At 41.2% G+C, this 19,368-nt stretch overlaps 3 protein-coding genes across 3 annotated transcripts; 2 read left to right on the forward strand and 1 right to left on the reverse strand.

Annotated features, from left to right (window-relative positions):
- Positions 1–40: 40 nt before the first annotated feature.
- LOC127588320 (olfactory receptor 52D1-like) lies at positions 41–3,153 on the reverse strand. The gene has a single exon (XM_052047001.1). The coding sequence runs from the start codon at positions 2,240–2,242 to the stop codon at positions 1,259–1,261; it is 984 nt and encodes a 327-aa protein (XP_051902961.1). The 5' UTR covers positions 2,243–3,153; the 3' UTR covers positions 41–1,258.
- Positions 3,154–5,745: 2,592 nt separating this feature from the next.
- rnf167 (ring finger protein 167) lies at positions 5,746–10,291 on the forward strand. Its single transcript, XM_052046993.1, has 10 exons — positions 5,746–6,149; positions 6,649–6,771; positions 6,893–6,970; positions 7,317–7,454; positions 7,535–7,622; positions 7,721–7,811; positions 7,939–8,044; positions 8,176–8,269; positions 8,336–8,416; positions 8,635–10,291. Exons 2-10 carry the CDS (start codon positions 6,670–6,672, stop codon positions 9,063–9,065), a joined length of 1,209 nt encoding a protein of 402 aa, XP_051902953.1. The 5' UTR covers positions 5,746–6,149; positions 6,649–6,669; the 3' UTR covers positions 9,066–10,291.
- Positions 10,292–11,185: 894 nt separating this feature from the next.
- Positions 11,186–19,109, forward strand: srrt (serrate RNA effector molecule homolog (Arabidopsis)). The gene is made up of 20 exons (XM_052046982.1): positions 11,186–11,333; positions 11,774–11,892; positions 12,074–12,202; positions 12,282–12,425; positions 12,700–12,888; positions 14,187–14,356; positions 14,447–14,625; positions 14,821–14,928; positions 15,018–15,165; positions 15,257–15,405; positions 15,507–15,568; positions 16,132–16,210; positions 16,336–16,527; positions 16,616–16,783; positions 16,857–17,010; positions 17,524–17,717; positions 18,239–18,395; positions 18,533–18,622; positions 18,699–18,798; positions 18,887–19,109. The coding sequence occupies exons 2-20, from the start codon at positions 11,774–11,776 to the stop codon at positions 18,960–18,962; spliced, it is 2,607 nt and encodes an 868-aa protein (XP_051902942.1). The 5' UTR covers positions 11,186–11,333; the 3' UTR covers positions 18,963–19,109.
- Positions 19,110–19,368: the final 259 nt, after the last annotated feature.

Below are 19,368 nucleotides of genomic sequence, written 5' to 3' on the forward strand. Positions count from 1 at the left end.
AAATAAGTAGACAGTAGTTGCAAGTTGAACACACACACACACACACACACGCACTGTAGCTCCCCTGTGTTATCACTTGTTACATCACTGTTATACAAAAATATCACCCAAATGTTGTCCACTCAATCATGTAGGATCTTGTTGTCCCAATTACACGGTTCCTAATTGCTTCCAAAGGGATGGACAAGCTACTAATGAGCGTACTGTATGTGTTCTTCTGACTAGTGTAGCCATGGAGCTCCCTTAATTAATCAAACAAAGTGACAAAACATGAACCGGTGGGAGAATTGTTTTTTTTTTAACTAATATGGAAAAATATACTTGCAACAACTACTTGGATATGAACTAAACTAAAATAGCCAAAGTTAGCCCAGAAGTAAATTGCATATAAGATATAAGAATATCGATATGGTCTTAAAATTCAATTTGATTTATACTAACAACAATCTGCGGTGCATTTTTTTTAAACATTTACCTCAATATTTAACAAAGCAATATTGAGTTTTTGGATGAGTGTCTGCTATCATTCACTGTCGCCTGACCTTAGTTTAGGCGTCACAATCATTGAAGTGTTTTGGGATCTTAGCTGGTAAATTTTCTGTCATGATAATGAAAACGTGGGTCAATTTATGTCAGCGATGTCCCATATTCACATTTTATATCATTTATTTCTATTTTGATGATATCATTCTTTCATTATCTCATGAATTCATACACATAATATTCAGCTTGTGAGAAACAAATAAAGAGGTAGACAAAGTGCAATTTAAACATTTATTTATTCTTGATCATAAATATCTGAGATGCACAGAGCAGTGACTCATAATTGTTCGCAAAGAAGTTTTTACGTTGGTAAATGATGATGAAAGTATATACGCGCTGTTTAATACAAGAGGTAAAAAGTAACATAAGTACAAATGCATGAGTTGAATCTGAAAGTCATTATTTCACTTTTGACAGAACACAGTGACTTTCATATGAGCTGAGGGAAGACCAAGAACCCAACTGGTCTTATTTTGGAAATAATGGGCGATTTAATCTAGACTAATGAAGATGAGTTAACAAAAAAGGTGTCAATTTGTTGATTAAAAAATGCACACATTTACTGTATACAGATATAATATTGGAGCACTTGCTAAAAAGATAACCGCAGCTCATGTTTCGCATCACACCATGCAGGATACGATTCATGGCATTAACAAAAGAGTGGCTGCATAGAACCGTAATTTTTCCTTTTTTATTTTATACAAAACATTTATTACCTGTAAGGAGTAGAAGTCCCGATTGTAGTTACCCTCTTGGTCATCTTTGATGGTAGGATCTTGTATTTAATACATAGCTTTATAATCTGGATTCGAACAAGAGACTTTCCCAGTCCATAAAGCAGCGGGTTGGTGACCGGTGCAATGACGGCAAAATACATTGACAAGAAAATCCGCACCTCAATCGCTACATGACTCATATCGAACCGATTCTGGATAATTTCAAAAAAAGTGGCTATGGTAAAATTGAAAGAAGAACATATATGCGGCAAGCAAGTTTTAAGAGCACAAACTTGAGAAGCTTTCGATACTTTCTTAGTAACTCTTAATATTTGCACATAGGAGTAAATAATCAGGGTCAGCTGAGGGCCGTCCATTACAAATGAAAGCACAAGCCCCACAGGACTTATAAAGGATGGAATTGTACACGCGTTTTTGACCAGTTCCATGTTCACACAATACAGCTTTGCGATGACTTGCCCACAAAAACTCAGCTGCAGAGTGAGACTGAAAAAACATGTAAACACACATATTGGATAGAGGCCCGTGACTGCAATCAGTTTGATGATTTTTGAATGGCTCATGTAGGTGTAATAGTGTAGAGGGGAAAAGATGGCAACAAAGCGGTCGTAAGCCATAAGCGCCAGGATGGATAACTCAGCAGTTGCATACGTGTGCAGGAAGTAGACTTGAGCAATGCACCACTTGACACTGATGTCATGTGTCTTGGTCATGAGTATGCCCATAATTGGAATCAATAACATGGTGCAGCCGTAGATCTCGTTGAAACATAACATACATGCAAACACATTCATGGGCTGGTGCAACTGTTTGTTTCGGTGGATGACGGTGACAAAGAGTATGTTTAGGAACATAGCAGCCACATAAAGCAAGAAGAAAAGAATAAAGAAAAGGTGCTTGTGGTTCTCCAGGGTTGCGTAGGCCGTCATGGTGAACGTTAGCGTCGTGTTGTTCTCCATTCTGAAAGGGAAGAAAAATTGTGATAACACATGAATTGTATGCTAAACAATTTCAATACAGCATAAGAGAAGTAGACCGCAGTAGCTTTCAGATACTGTCATGGTTCAAGTACCTGTGGTAGTATCGTGCGCTCCGTGCACTAGCTTGTCCTGTGCAACGGCATCTTTTTAAGCGTACTCGAAGTGGGCTTGGTTTGCTGTTCGGGGATTCTGACACATAGTCTGATTCTTGTTACTATGGCTACGCAGGCGCCTTGTTCCTCAAGCTCCCTCGACACGTCCTTCCAGATAAACACTGTTCTTGGTTTACTGTACACTAACTTTGTACAGTGTCTGCTCAATCACAATGTATTTTGTCACAAATCATTCTTGGAACACGCAAAATTAATTTTTTTCTTAAATAAGGCTGTGGATGGAAATTCCTGCTTCATGAAATTTCTGTGCACCAGTAAAACCACAAGGAATAGTAATGGAACATCTTGGGCATCGTTTTACAATAACTACATCTTACTAGTGAGACAAAACTGCATCAGTGCATGAGCACCAGTAGAAAAGTATTAATATTCTACTTGTTAACATCTCGTAGTTCACTATAGACCTAAGAGCATGAATACACAATGTCAACGAGTGCACAGTTTTTGTCATGGTTCTGTCAGGCCTTTGTTTGTGTTTTGAATTTAGGTTTTCCAGTGTAACCCTGCAATTGTTTTTTTTGGGGAATACATTTTATTCAGAAGTCCGTGGTTCTCCTGCCTCCCTGTTTTTTTGGGGGCCACTACCTTCAGGACAGGATGATCTGCAGGACTAGAGGCAATTGATCCCGTTACTACCTGGTTCCTGCGGTGCAAATCCGGCAGTCATCGCCTGTTCCTGCTCCAGCTGGGCACGTGCTGCTGCCGCCTCACGTTCCTACTCCGAACGCCACACATTCCTGGTCCGACGGTTCACATCCTACAGCCACCACGCATTCCTGCTCTGGCAGTGCACGTCCTGCGAACGCCACCCGTTCCTCCGAACGCCACCCGTTCCTGCTCCGGCGGCGCATGTCCTGCCGCCACCATTCATTCTTGTCCTGCGGCCGCCACTTGACCCTGTCTGGGCGGCAGCATGGCTCAGGTAGTGGAATGGTCGTCTCCCAACCAAAAGGTTGTGGTTTTGATTCTCAACCATTGTGACCATGTCATACAGCCCTTGAGCAAAATACTGAACCCCCAGTTGCTCTTGATGTTATCTCTCAGTAAAATGAGTAGACAATATTGAAGTTCTTTGAGGACTTAAGGTAGAAAAGCGCCATACAAGTGACAGCCCATTTAATAATTTGGTAGTACACTTGCTAAATCCCCAAATAGTCAACTCTTGTTAGGCCTCAGTGTATTTGTTTTTATTTAAAGTTGAAAAAAACCCATTAAGTATTTTGTTTCCCAGGTGAGCAGGGTGGCAGGCCAAATGATGTCACTTCATGTGAAGACATAAACAAATGAGGTAAGAAAATAAAATCATCCTCTCCAAAAAAAAAAAAAATTGAATGAACAATGAAAATAAAACATTTAATCAAATCTGAACCCTTCATTACCATGATAATGTGTTAGATTCCCATGTTGTTTCCTGAGCACATGATACACTTTAAACATGCTCATTAGAGCCCCTTTGTCCGCTCTGTTTTTAAGCCTTGTGGAGGCAATTAGCCTCCAGAGTGTTGGACAGTGCCTGGAGAATAAAGATAATTGATGGGTTGAAAACAACTTCTCTTTGGAGAAGACTGATGTAACATTGATGAAAATGTTTCCAAAGGCCAGTGATCTTTGAACCAAGAAAAATAACTGATCCTTGATAGCCTTTACTTCTTTGTGATCCAACAGCTTGGGTGGGCCCCCTGAGGACAGCCAATTATCGGCAGACTGCAATGTTTGACATCTTCAGAGAAGTCATCTTTTACTAATTTCTTCACTTTTTGGGGATAAAAGAACGCGCTTAAAAGTAAATGGAAACCAAAAATAATCATATTTGACATTACAAATGTTTTTTTACATGCGTAATGTACACTATTAACCATGAGCAATGCAGTCTATTTTAAAGACATCTGTGGCATTGCACTTTACATTGAGTGGATGTCAAGTTGAACTAAGCCCACCATGTTGTGTATGTTGTTTGCAAATCGGTTCCTTGACCAAAAACACCAAATGCAAAAAGGCCAGACTTTTTGCACGGTTAAAATAAGGTGATTACTGAACATCCAGTTTTAAAATCTGCGAAAGTAAATATGCATGCCACATTGTTGATGTTTGTCTCATGACATTTAGTCACAAGTTGGCTGTGGTTCTCTTGTTTCTGTAAATTGGATTAAGCAAAGTATGTTGTCCAGGGATAGGCTATCGAGCATTCACTCCAATGGCCCGTTTGCTGCTGCTTATTACTGTTGTTCCTCCCTTTAGACCAAAATACGACCGAACCCTGACAAATCCTCATTTCGAAGCGACAGAAAGACGAAACTACAATGTCTTGTCATCGTGTGGTGATTTGGACCCTCTTGGTTGTCTTACTCCTAAATGGTAAGTGCTCGCATCTTATTTGATTGCTTTCGGAACTCAAAAACCATAGATTTTTTATTTTGTCTTAAATATTCAAAACCTGTTTGATTTCAGTTGGTGATAATGAGGCAGCCTCCTTTCCTTGGTCATGCCCCACCTTGAAAGGAATTTGTCGGAAAGTTTGCCTTCCAACAGAGCTATTCTTTGGACCTCTGGGTTGCGGAAAAGGCTTCTTGTGAGTGATGCACTTCACAATCGCATAGAATGTGGGGCCTGTATTTATGAATTAAAGGTCGAATGTTATTATTTTCCAATTCTAGATGCTGCGTGTCTCATTTTCTATGAGACCGGTCGGGTGGAATGAGAGCCATGCAATCCATGAAGAGAACATCAAGCATCCCCCAAAATGAAGACATTACTGTGTGGGTCACCATTATTTGCCGATCTGTAACATTTTGAAATTTATGGGAAATTATGATATTCATATTAAATTGCTGAAGCTTTTTGTTGTGTATTAACATGGCTAAAACTGGAGTAAAATATGACATTGAATATCACTGCTTGATTGAATTGTGTTCTTGTGGATTGAAAAAGGTTGTAATATTTGTCTCTGGAGTGAACATATACAGGTGTATATATATACAGCAATTGCAATTACAACACGGCAATTGTTACACTTAGCCATCTATTCATCCCGACTCCTGCTGCACCAATAATTAGTACTGTATTGGAGTATCTAGAAGTAATTGAAGATAATCAAGTTACATGACTTTAATAATATGGTACTTGGATTATGTCACTTAGATATAACAACTAGTAACTGTATGACGTAACCCTCCCAAAGCTGAGGTTTAATATAATTAAACAGAAGAAAGTTTGAACCAGGACCACAATTGAAAAAAACTGTTTCCACATAGATCCGCAGGTTGGCGCTGTGGTGCATGTTGCTTGCATGAGTCAATTTATGTTAACACAAAGAAGAGCCAATGCAGAAGTGGGTCTGCAATAACAAACAAACCAGTTAGCAACTAGCAAGGGAACGCACCTTCAGACAACCGAGCAATCTTGTCGTTTTTACGACAGATGAACAAATCGTCTTTCTAGATTCTCTCAACCGTATGCTCTTACTTGCTAAAGTGCTGTATTTTAGACATCGAGTACTCTGTCGCGTAGAGGATTTAACTGTTATCTAACATTTACCAAAACAAGTTGCGCATCAGCTAGCGCTAATACATTTTGTCAATAGTTTTCGCGTACACAGACAATACTTCAGCTGCTAGATTGTCAAGTAACATCTGATTTTACAAAGTGCCATGTGAGAAAACAAAGGGTAAATCTGGGACCCATCTTGAAGGTGCCGCGATTAACAAATTATCGAGGTAAGTAGCTAATTAGCCACAATGCTAGTCACTTTCCGTGTTTGTGTGAACAGACATTTGGACATGAATTGTGCAAATGTCTGACAGATTTTTTTTAATTCCGTTGCGGAATCTTCCAAGCTGGCGAGTTCAATATTGAAAGAGTGGATTTGTGGGTAGCACTGCACTTCCACTTGGCAGCTCCACGCAATTACGTCAAGTAGTTTCAAGCGTGTATCTTAGAACTGCCACGGTTGTCTCACCCACCCACCAAAAAAGTATTTATAGCTGTCTGACAATGAAAGATCCACAGCTATAACCCGTTGTCTTTCCTTAGTCTGTTGGATCCTACCTTTCCATTTTAAGTTCTGTCATAAATCTGAATGTAGTTGCGCGGGTATTTTAAATATACAAAATTACAACCAAACTGTGGGATGATTTTCAGATTCAACCATGATCAATTGTGCCTTTTGCTTGGACTTACTTAATCACCAACATGTTTTGTTCCTCCTCATTTTAGTGCAACTATAGCCATCCAAAGATGATTCAGCAAGGTGAGTGGTGGACAGGAGTGCGTTTGACTCTCCTTTCCATCACTTTCTGCTGCATAGCGCCCTCGCCCACACATGCATATATCTATTCTGTAAGTAATGCTCTTCTGAATTAGCGCACGCACACACACAAACACACACACACACATGATTGCCTACATATAATTCATCCAAAGTACCTGCATGTAATCTTGTGTGTGTGTGTTTTGGCAGCATTATAGAAATGTGACCATGCTGTTTGAGGATCTCCCTGCATTGTTTGGATCGCCACTTCCAAAGGAAGGAATCATGGTGAGAAAATGAAGGAAACAATGTATATGTGTAATACAGCACTCAGTTTCTTTACCACTGTGGCGTTGCACATTAATGTGCCATTAGAGATGGCCAGGTGTCCTGCAGGAAATACCGGTAATCAATTTTCACTTAATTGGTCTGAAAAATATTAATTTATGCCAGCTACAAAGAGTGCTAGGCAGGACAATTAAATACTTTGTAAAAGGTACAAAACTAACCTGAGTATGCCGAGTATTTGTTTGGCCGTGTGCTGTGAGGTTTTCAAAAGTAAAATAGTCTGGACTTTGCTTCAGTAACGTCTGCGAAACTCCGGATTAACCGAATGTTTTCCTCGATCTCAAAGGGAGTCTTAGTGGTGTCCCGTCCTCTCAATGGCTGTGCAACAATGGACCCTCCTCCTCCACTGCCACCATTTTATGATGCCAACATCACGAAATTCATCGCTCTCATCAGACGCTATGATTGCAATTTTGATCGAAAGGTCAGTCATGGTTCTGGTTTCACAACTATGTGATTGTTTGTGGCGCCAAGTTGAATTAATGTGATGGGAACTTTTTAAAGGTCCTGCATGCGCAGCAAGCTGGCTACAGTGCTGCAATCGTTCACAACATGTACTCCGATTCTTTGCTCAATATGAACTTCAGCAATGGTAAGTAGCTATTGGAGTCCTTGACTAATCATATGAAAGAAGCTTATTACTTCTAAGTCATTCTTTTTTTTTTTTTTTTTGCATGTGTGTGCTTCTAGATACTATCGCAGAGGAGATTGACATCCCCTCTGTGTTTACCAGTTACTATGCATCCCAAGTTCTCAAAAATTTCATCATTCCAGAACAAGGGTACTGATTGCAAAAATTCACACTGCAGCTTTCAATTTGCAAGGGTCACATATCCGAAATGGCGACAAATTAGTGCCTGCAAAGTTTCTCGCGGTTGATTTGAATTTCTTATTTCTATTAATTGCAGAGCCTATGTGATTCTCAAGCCAGAGTTTGCTTTCCCACTCTCTTACTACCTTATTCCCTTCACCGGAGTGGTTGCAATGATCATCATTGTGATGTTTATTATCTTGGTGAGTATCGTCACAAGCAGTCCACGTGACTTCATGAATTTTGAAGGCTAGCTTTTCGACTGTAATTAACTGAACACAAACCATTTCGGGTTGCCTTTGCGCACCAATTCGTAAAATGTTTGTCTCTTCAGGTTATACGCTGTGCACAGCACAGAAAAAGGCTGAGGAAAAATCGCTTGTCCAAGGAACAACTGAAGCGAATTCCTACTCACAAGTTCACTAAAGGTTAAAAAAAAAAAGCAGAAATGTTTTTATGTTTTAATACGTTCAAATATATTCTTCTTATTCCAGGCGATGATTATGATGTGTGTGCCATATGCCTAGAAGAGTATGAAGAAGGGGAGAAACTGCGAGTTTTACCGTGTTCACATGGTAAATATTTGTTTTTATGATATGAACCTCAGCGTGTATTTCACTGATTGATTTTATAGACCGGATATACAGCGATTCAGTAAATGACACGTTTAAATTTACCTTGAATGATTCTATTTTATATGCTAAATAAAACATTTTGGTTTTAATCCTCATCTCTGGTCAATGAAGTTTTGGATCAGTGGAATTTAGTTGTTGACTGAAATATTTCTCTTCAGCCTACCACTGCAAATGTGTGGACCCGTGGCTGACCCAGACCAAGAAAACGTGTCCCGTGTGCAAACAGCGAGTCACTCGCAGCAACCCTGAGCACTCAGAGTCCGACTCTGAAGAGGAAAGCGGAGGCCGAGGAGAAGAAGAAGGAACGGAGGGCGAGGCCGACTCAGAGCGCACCCCTCTGCTCCGCGCATCAAATCAGGCTTCCCCTTCTGGGAGCCCGGGGCTTTATTCCGCCACCACCAGCACAACTGTCACCACCGCTCAGTGCATCTCCTCGCCGACTCGCGACGACCCCCCCATCCTGGATTACGAAGGCTACTATTCCCCACAGGAGGACACAGACTCTGAAAGCAATGACACAGTTGATGAGGAGCACCATGTTGACGATGACACTGCTCAGCTGATTGGTCGGGGCGCTGTGCACATCTGATGGCTACAACGTTGACATAACATGAAAAGGGCCTTTCTGTCACAACATTTGCTGTTTTCGTTGTTTTAGCACACTACTAAAAAGTACTTTCCCCCCCGTTTTAACCTCAGACTGGTTAGTCTTACCATCACACAAAATTATTCTGATGAGTGTTTGTGCAGTGTGGCTATGTTCAAACTTATTTTTTGGACCATTATTAAGTACATTGTAACTTTTTTTTTTTGCATACTTGCTCATAAGAGGAACAGCGAAGATGCTTACTTCCAAAGAAAACTGCGATAGCCCTTGTGCGTCACGACGGATAATGCTGTAATGGTAACACGCATGACAACATTTTTCCTTGGGTGCAGCCACTTTTTAAGCGCATGCAGTTTCTTCGTCCCACCACATACTGTTTTTGTAATTCCAACGTGGAAAGAAGCTCTAATTGAGGAACTATTTTAAGTTTGTGGCGTTAGCAAAGCTCAACCACATTGCCTTAATTTGGCCTTCATGTATATGTGTTTTTTGTTCATTAACTAAAGGGTCACACTCCTAGTTTTTGTCTAAAGTGTATTTTCTTTGTAACCCCCATCCCCCCTCCCTATGAAAAGAGGTCCATCGCTTCCTTAAATGTGAGTAATGGGTAGCGTTAGTCATAATTTGCACACACAAGACATTTAGTGTCATGTTTCCGTACAATTTGTTTTTTTTTTTTACTTTAAAATTTAAGCGTAAAAACTATTTTTTAACCCTTTGAGACTGGTTCACTTCTTCGTGTAAATACACTACAGCGTAGTCACATGTTTTAAGGGGGTGTTTCTATTTAATTTCTTTTTGATGCTTGATTTTGTAGAAGTGTAAATTGTTAGTTTGCTCCACTGTCATGAAACATGAAATTCAGATTTTGACATTTGATTGAGATGTTTGAATATTTGTTTGATCATTTAAATGTCATGTACTACAGCTTAACCACCTCCAACTCAATGTAAGTGTAACATTCTTGTTTGCCACTATAATCACTCATATATCCATTTTCTTTTAAACACATGTTAATTTTAACATCTGATTCTCCAAATCCCACATTTTCTCTTTTAGAATCTATTTGTCAGACTGCAATGCATTTAAAGTATCGCATATAAGTACAGTGTATGATGAAAATGTGATGATGTTGGGGACGTCACGATCAATGGGAAGCAGCAATTTAATGTCTGATTAATGAAAGATTAAATTGAAAATGTATACAATTTCCACTGTGATTATTGGCATTTTTGTTTTATTGAACCATAGAGCTGCAAGTAACAATTACTGAAACTAGAACTTCAGAAATATGAAAATATGACCTGTTGAAAGACTGGAATTCTAAGGGTATGAGTAATTCTACATTAAAACAATGTCTGAATGATTAATAGATTGGCAACTAATTTGATCATCAAATAGTCATTGATTAATTGATGCACCTTCATCAAGCCATACACAGCTCAATATTTTTTCATGGCATTTATTCGGGCATATTTTCACAACAATCCATTTACTCCCAAAACATAATGTTCATGTCCAAAAGACGCCTTCCTGGTGAGGTACTCCATGCATGTCCCACTGGCAGGAAGCCCCAGGACACGCTGGAGAGACTGTCTCCTGGTTGACTTGGGATTACCTTGGGATCACTCGGGATAGCTGGAAAAAGTGGCTGGGGAGAGGGAAGTCTGGGCATGCCAGCTAAATCTATTGCCCCCACGACATGACCTTGGATAAGTGGTAGAGAATGGATGGATGCACATGTGAAAAAGGGGAAATGGGCAGAAACATCTTAATCATGTTGAGACATGCAGATTAACATTGTTATTTTTACCATATAAATTGTTGGTTTGTATACACATACAATAGACTACAATTATGATATTCAAATAAAAACGTTTGCAAAGGAATTCATGTTTTCTTCTTGAGTTTCGAATTCTTATTTATCACTGAGCAGATTTCTTTTGAACCCTCGTCTTTTCAGTTTACTGCAGCTACTTTTGCACCTTTAATTGCAGCACCAACTGCTCTTAATATTGTTTTGATTTCAGCAGTCCGAGGAAACAATGTTCGTCAAAATGTTGTCGCCAAAATGTGATTGTCAAGTGTATTACCGGATGTCAGTTTACGCTCCAGGCAGGAGGCGGCGATAAAGTGAACCTTTCCTTGTTTCTTTTAACGAAGAAAAACCGCGGATTAAAAAAAAGACCACCGGCAGCGCGAAGACACCGAAGACAAGCAAGCGCACCAGATAATATTACATTTACAGAGGTATTAATTTTTATTTCCACCAACACCTCCTCATCTATTTTGAATCATATTCGTCTCCAAACGAAACGGTTGTTTGGTTTCTGGCTAATGTCGAACTAGGTTAGAGCTCTTGCACGATATCAGTCTCGCTAACATTTACCAACACTACGGTGTAATTAAAAAAAGTATGTGGTTCTCGTTTTCAGCCAGACTTGAGCAAACAATTGATTGCCGTCTATGTCGCTTTACTTTAAGTTATCTCAAGTAACTGCAACTTACTCGAATTCTGGCAGGAAATGAATCCGCTGCCAACTACAAAGGGCTGTGTGTTAGCATAGCATGCTATGCGACGTCTTACTCAAGAATGTATCTGTCCTTGTCCACAATGCACACATCGAATAAATACCCTCTAGACGACCCACACGCTTACATTCGTGTGATTTGTGTTCTTTTTAATGGAGATGGGAGACAGTGACGACGAGTATGATCGAAGGAGAAGGGACAAATTCAGACGGGAAAGGAGTGACTACGACCGTTCCAGAGAGAGAGAAGACAGACATAGAGATGAGTGGAATGACAGGTAAATCAAGTACCGTATGTGTAGACTCACTCAAAATAGTTTACGGTTACTCTAGTGACATTTGGATTCGGACTCCAGAATTATAATTTGTTCTTCTCACATCCATGATTTTAAGTTTGTTTATTTGACCCCTTAATAACGCCCATGTGTCGTATCATTTTTGTTGGCTTCCATTTGCCAGAGAGTGGGATAGGGGCAGGGAACGGAGAAGCCGTGGGGAGTACCGGGATTACGACAGAGGTCGCAGGGAGAGGTTCACCCCTCCCAGGCACGACATGAGTCCCCAACATAAGCGCATGAGAAGGGACTGGTGAGTTTAGCTGAGTCCCATTCCTCACCATTTGCATTTGATGTTCTTTAATTTGTCCTTAATTACTCTAACCTGCCAGGGATGACCATGGTGGCGATCCCTACCGTGGCGGGTACGACATGGGCTATGGAGGAGGGGGACCCAGTTATGGTCCCCCGCAGCAATGGGGGCACCCGGACATGCACCTCATGCAGCCTCATCACGGTATTCCCATTCAGGCTAGGTGAGAGACTTGAATAATACTGAAAGGACCTTTGAGATATTTGGTCCTCATTTGTCTGGTGTGGGCTGAGGTGGTTTCAGATTTTAGATCCTCAAATGAAACATGAGGTCAAGGGGGAAGCTTGGTTTGTATGCACCTTGTGCCATTGTTATTCTGAATTACAGAAAGAAATGTAAGCAAATCTTATGTTCGGTAATTACTGAAAAGACAAGAACTGTGAGATTTGCAGTTCTGTTCATTAAGTCGCTAAAAGGATCCGCTCATCTTGTGTCAGGCTCGGGAACATCCATGAAATGGATTTTGGTCCGCCACCACCAATCATGAAGAGTTTTAAGGAGTTCCTGATTTCCCTGGATGATTCCGTTGATGAGACCGAAGCTGTCAAGCGCTACAATGACTACAAGCTTGACTACCGCCGGCAACAGATGCAGGACTTCTTTTTGGCTCATAAAGATGAAGAGTGGTACGGTCTGAATTCTCTTGTCTTTCATTGCCTTAATTATCATTCTTGGTAGCCTTGTTATTAATATATTCCGTTGGTAGAATCTCCATAAGTATGCTAATCATGATCACAATTCGTAATTAGGGTTTGTTTTAGAATAGTGTGCTGGCCGGATCCTGTAGTGGGTGCCTATGCTATAAAGTTAATTATGTAATGTGTCGCTGATGCATAAAGAATTTTAAATAATTCATTCGGCTAATTTCTTCTGGAGTAACTTGATTTTTTTTTGTTGCACCCACGCTGTAGGAACAGGCCCACAATTTTACTTTTGACTTTTATTTTGAAAATCAACCCAAATTCCACATCGAGTTGCAGTTGGTGCTCTGCATACTGCATGTTTGGAAAGAGTCACACAGATGTCAGCACCGATTAAGCATCCCTTCCCGAACAAGCTACACATTTACTTTTAAAATGAAGTCACAACAAATCATTGTTTAAAACACTTGGGTTGATTTTCAAGATTTACAATTTTTTTCACCTTTCCTGTTAATGCTTATTGTATTTGTTTCACAGGCCTCATGTAATTTATTTCTCTTTTGACATAACCATTTTCCTCCCTTCGTCCCCCACAACCACGGCGCGTCTTTCTCAAGGAAAAGTGGAAGTCTGCAAGAGTCCGACTTAGACAGCAAGGGCATGCACTGCGCACAATGCAGTTGCTCTTAGACACACAGTACCAGGGCTTTTAGACAGATAGGTCAACTTGTCTCCCGCGCTCTGAGTTTTCTTGTTTTCGGGTTTTTTCTCCACCGTTTTATTTTTATATTTGGACCAAATCGAATCCCTAAACTCAATACGTGTATACAGAAACACCAATGGGGTGAAGCGGAGCCCATTCTTACAGAAGAGACCTCTGTATTTATTTTGTTAATAAAGTGGCAGAACACAAGGTAACTGTAGTTCATTCAATGAATACTTCAATATGTAAATGTCTTTTTTGTGTGTGTGTATTTGTGCTGTAATTTTCTTCTATTGTGATCAGTTGATCTCCCAACTTTTCTAATGTTTACCAACAAACCATCTAAGACTTAAAAGAACACTGTATTAAATCAGCTTGTATATTTGATTGATCCACTGATTTGATTCTATATTTTCTCAAATTTCCAGCACAATATCAAATGAATATCAGGAATGATTATTTGCAATTGTACCATATTGATTTGGGTGTAAATCTGTGCTTTCTAACTTCTGCATCCCGTACATCTCGCCCCTCGCCATTCCCTCCCTGCTGTTTTGTGGACCCCCAACTCTGGACGCAGGTTCAGGTCCAAATACCACCCAGAAGAGGCCAGTCGGCTCAAGTCGGAGGCATTGAGAGCACTGAACAACCGCCTGAATGTCTTTATGTTTCTGATGGAGAATGGCTGGTTCAATAACCTCTCTTTGGACATTGAACAGACACCAGCAATCATCAAGGTCCTGGATGCGGGTGAGAATTCAGTTTAACGGCATCAGTGTTGTTGCAGGATGACAATTCTGTGTTAGGACCTGCACAATTCCAGCTCTCCCCTGCTTTCAGCTGTGATAAAGATGGAAGGAGGGACGGACCACGATCTCCGCATCTTGGAATTGCCTTCTGAGGAGGAGGAAGATAGGGAAAAATCGGCATCCGGTGTAGCTGAACCCCCGAAGAGCGACCATCACAAGAACATGGATGGAGACAGCAAACCCTCAGTGACAAAAGACAAGAATGAGAAAGTATGATTGGCTTTGGCCGTGTCTGAGTGAGCTAGTGACTGAATTCGTTCAATACGTGTTGATTTTTAATCAATGAGAAGTCAAAATTTCAGAATGGCACATATAGAAAAATGCTCGGGCACAAGAAGAATGAACTATTATAGCAATGTCATGGTCATCCATGCCTAATGTTGACCATGTCCAATCATCTCAAAGGATGAGAGCAATTCAATCTCCGCTGAGAGGATGGCCGCAGGGGGCGATGTTGTCAAAATGGAGGCAGCGAAAGAAGCAGGCAAAGAAATGATACCTGGACCCAAGAAGGTTTGTGTTACCTTCGCCAGGTTTTTAGCGCGAAACAAATATCCCAGGTGGCGGTCACATGTTCAATCACTATCCTCTGATTTACCCAGCCGAGGAGAAAGAGGAAGCGCAGCGGTGACAGCGACGACGAAGCCAGCGCTTCTGAAAGCGACTCTGACTCGGAATCTGACTCAAACTCTGTTTGCTCTGAAAAGTCGGTAAAGAAAGAAGAGGTGGAAGACAAGGAGGACGGTGGAGGTGAGTAATCCAATCTTGTGAGAATAATTTTAAGAGTTAGGCCACACACTCACTCACACAAGAATCTGTGGACTCTTATGTAACGGTTTAGAGGGAAAACCGAAGCAGAATGCTGAAGAGCAGGAGAAAGTGGAGAAAAAGGTTAAAGATGATACTCCGAGACCACGGCCTCTTCACAAGACTTGCTCGCTCTTCATGAGGAGCATCGCCCCCACCATTTCCAAGGCTGAGATTGTAGCTGTCAGTTGATCTATTGAAGCAGCACTCATTACTCTTCACTGACTGTACGTTTCCTTTCAGCATACTCAAATGACTTTTTTATTTTTATTTTTTTTTGGTAGCTGTGTCGCCGGTACCCTGGCTTCCTACGCGTCTGCTTGGCTGATCCCCATCCAGAGCGCAGGTTAGTTTGTGGAAATGCAAACATTGGCTTTCTTTAAAATGTTTATTTGAATATCATGGTTCCTTAGTGTTCCCATACAGCGGTACCTTGACTTGTAAGTTTTTTACTTTGTTCCTTGACCAAGCATGTCATTCATTTTTTTAAAGGCTGCAGCTCTTTCTTTAATAATAAAGTAATCTGTTGATGAATTGATGAATTCAAGAACCAAAAAAAGACGTTTTATTTTCCAGCCTTTTCTTAAAAAGTGTAAAAGCAGATGTTTGGAAATGTTTTCTTTTTACTCAACACAAAGATACGATAATCGGTCTGCTTTCGTGAAGGACTACAGAAATCTGATTAATATTGACTGTTGGGAGTCTGGACTTGTGTGCTGGAGTCAGTCAGTTTAGCTTTTTACTACAACATTGTGAGAATCGGCTCCACAGTCCTTGCAAGTGTTTTCATTTTGTGTTTGACTGTTTGCAGTTAATTAAATGGTTACAAGTGCTTGGATGACTGTGGTTTTTAAATTGTGGCTAACAGCACGGAGCAAAAACTTCAAACTAAACTGAATGCTTTTGCAGGTTTTATAGACGCTGCTGGGTGACGTTTGACCGCAGCGTCAACATCAAAGAGGTCTGCTGGAATCTTCAGAACATTCGTGTAAGTGAATTGAATGGTCTCTGCAATTTCAGTCGCTGTACTGCAAACTAGACCTCAGTCGACATTGTGCGTTCTTGTGAGATGCCTATTGGACTGTTCACCTTCTCAACTGTGCCCTTTCACAGCCGCGTGACTGCGAGTTGGCCCCCAGTGTGAACAGAGACCTTGCACGGAGGGTGCGCAATGTGAACGGCATCACTCAGCACAAGCAGGTTCTTCGCAACGACATCAAAATGGCTGCCAAACTCATTCACTCCCTGGACGAGAAAGGAGATCTGTGGTGCAACCCGCCTCAGGAAGAGGGCCAAAGCACAGAAGTATTTCACAGTGTTGTTTTTCCATCCATCACTATTTAGCAATATAGATTGCCTTAGTAACACTTGTAAATTGTGCTTGTCAATTCAGAAGATGCAAAATCCCATCTTGAAGAATATTACCGATTACCTGATAGAGGAAGTGAGCGCTGAGGAGGAGGAGCTCCTGGGCTCCTCTGGTGGGATGGATCAAGAAGAGAATGTCAAGGAGGGCCACTCGACAGAAATGACTGTGGAAAAGGATGAGAAACTTGCCAAGGTTTGATTGGAAGACTTCGGACTTACCTTATTTAATGAGTTTATGCTTTCTCATGCGTTTCTTTCTTGCTCAGGTTTTGGACCATCTGATTCTTTATCTGCGCATTGTGCATTCCATTGATTACTACAATGCCTGCGAATACCCAAGTGAGGACGAAATGCCGAACCGCTGCGGCATGATCCACGTCCGTGGGCCCGTTCCTCCGAACCGCATATCACACGGAGAAGGTCAGTGCCTTGTGTGGCGTACCACGAGTATGTTGGGAAGACTTTCATGCAGGCATTAATCTCCCTCTCGGTTAATGTGCTTGAAGGCATTAACTCCCTAACCCTTTTTTCGAATTTTACCCCAGTGGGAGACATAGCATTTATAGTGCTTTGTTTACTACGTGCACAATGTTTGTGTGTTTTGATTAGCACATGGCCACATTCTGTTTTGTTCCACTACTGAAATTTAAACACATGCAAAATATATATTACCTTAAAATTTGACTTTTTGGGGGTTAATAATTAGTAAGTTCAGCTATAACTTAGTACCAACATCAATACTATACTCTTAATTGTGCTCTGTGTTAGTGTGCGTGTTTTTGTAGAATGAAAGCAAGGCCATAGTCTTTATTTGCCGGCTTCTGGGTTCATGTATACTCATGAAAGAAAAGCAAATTACTGTATGTGCCTTCAATAAGATTTCCTTTGTTCAAACGGTGTGTAATTAGACAATCTTCACCGTCTCTCCAATAGTGCAACAATGGCAGAAAGTGTTGGAGGAGAAGCTGAGTGCTTTGTATAATGCAAAAGAAAACCTGTCTGAGGAAGAGGCGGCAAAGATGGGTCGCAAAGACCCCGCCGAGGAGGTGGAGAAGTTTATTTCTGCCAACACGCAGGAGCTTGGAAAGGACAAGTGGCTCTGCCCTCTTAGCGGGAAAAAGTTTAAGGTAACGTTTGTGTTCCAATACAACCTCTTCTTCAGAGTGATCATGGATGTGAGCTGCATCATTTAGTGCACTGGTTCTCAATCTTTTTACACCATTTCTCCCCATATTTTGGTCCAAAAGAACTACTCCAATGGCTAGTTTGACAGCTAAACTAGCCACTTGAGTAAGCCTGGTTTGGTAAAAGGTGATCAGCAGGGAAGGCAACTGTGTCAGGCTGTCAGCATCAAAGTGGACAGAGTCATTTACAGTACATCTTGGCTCTCCCTGCCTTGGTTGCTGAGCAGCTACCTGGCTAGCCACTAATGCTAGAGTGATGTCACACGCAACAAGCTTAGGTTTGAGGGTCAACAAGCAGCTGTTGCATCCGTTGACGAGTAGCAAACACAAACGATAACCACATCTACGAGTGACCTAGCCCGTCTGTCTTGTTTTCAAATCTAGCCCTGGAGCATGAAAATTGGCCCGCCTCTGATTTCGTGCATACAGTAATTCCAGTTCTTATTCATGTTTGACTGGTTCAGGGTCCAGAGTTTGTGAGAAAACACATCCTGAACAAACATGGCAATAAAATTGAAGAGGTGAAAAAGGAGGTGGTGTTTTTCAACAATTTCCTGATGGATGCCAAGAGGCCGTCTCTGCCGGAGATGAAACTTCCTCCGCTTCCAGCTCCGGGCCAAGGTGGGCTGTCAGCAGTTGACTGATCACTTCCGATTACAATATTGTTCATAAAGGGGGACTGAATGAAAGGATCACCTGACAATCTTCAAACAGTATGAGATCATTTTACCCCCATTCTTTTTTTTTTCCTACTACAGGATTGCTTTCTCCGATGCCGTTTTCTCCTCAAGCTCCCCAGGGTCCAATGGGCTTTGCGCAGCCCCGCCCTCCTCTTATGGGTTACGGTGGTATGTTCTTGAATTGCCTGACTAGCAATCTTTCTTATTTGTAGTTAGTTACGCCTAATTGCATCCACAATTGCAGGGGTACCCCCTTACCCCCCCAACAATTTTGGCGGGGGACGAGGAAACTACGACAACTTCCGTGGACAAGGCGGATATCTGGGCAAACCTCGCAACATCAGGTAAAACCACGACTCTGAAGTCTATGGACTTGTGTATTCATAATCATTTGTGGGCTCCACCCCCGCCCGCCTTTCCTTTTGATTTCAGAATGTCGCGGGGCGATCCACGAAACATCATTGAATATCGGGACCTGGACGCACCGGATGATATGGATTTCTTTTAGAAGGTTCCCTTGACCCTTTGTCCTCATTCATTGTCCCCATGTACTGTAGTATCTTTGTTACGAGTTTCATCTTGTAATGATTTTGCAAAGTATAATGAACCTTAGATGTACACTTGTTACTCAATAAAGCTCTCATCCCCGAACATTTATCTGCATTCAAGGCTTCAAGCTGGGCGTTACAAAGATCAAAAGCCAACAACGAATCATTTGATCTTTGAATGAGTCAAAGCATGATATGTTGGAACGCTTCTTTTTAATAAGATACTGTGTTGTATTGTCAAGATGTTTTCATATCCAGGTCGGGTTGACAAACACCCTGACACAAACAGCTGTAGTGGTAGTGAACGGATGCTCTCTACTGGGTAAAATGTGAACTACAGCCGTGTCTTCCAGTCATAAATGTTTA

The sequence above is a fragment of the Hippocampus zosterae genome, chromosome 16 (assembly GCF_025434085.1).
Source record: "Hippocampus zosterae strain Florida chromosome 16, ASM2543408v3, whole genome shotgun sequence".
In the NCBI taxonomy this organism is placed as follows: Eukaryota; Metazoa; Chordata; class Actinopteri; order Syngnathiformes; family Syngnathidae; genus Hippocampus; species Hippocampus zosterae.

Excerpts from the sequence above, each read along its gene's own strand:
- LOC127588320 (XM_052047001.1), bottom strand. The coding sequence starts at position 2,242 with ATGGAGAACAACACGACGCTAACGTTCACCATGACGGCCTACGCAACC.
- rnf167 (XM_052046993.1), top strand. The coding sequence starts at position 6,670 with ATGATTCAGCAAGGTGAGTGGTGGACAGGAGTGCGTTTGACTCTCCTT. Across the intron at positions 6,772-6,892 it reads CACATGCATATATCTATTCT|CATTATAGAAATGTGACCAT; the intron begins GTAAGTAATGCT and ends GTGTTTTGGCAG. Across the intron at positions 7,623-7,720 it reads CAATATGAACTTCAGCAATG|ATACTATCGCAGAGGAGATT; the intron begins GTAAGTAGCTAT and ends GTGTGCTTCTAG.
- srrt (XM_052046982.1), top strand. The coding sequence starts at position 11,774 with ATGGGAGACAGTGACGACGAGTATGATCGAAGGAGAAGGGACAAATTC. Across the intron at positions 17,011-17,523 it reads CCGCATATCACACGGAGAAG|TGCAACAATGGCAGAAAGTG; the intron begins GTCAGTGCCTTG and ends TCTCTCCAATAG. Across the intron at positions 18,623-18,698 it reads TCCTCTTATGGGTTACGGTG|GGGTACCCCCTTACCCCCCC; the intron begins GTATGTTCTTGA and ends CCACAATTGCAG.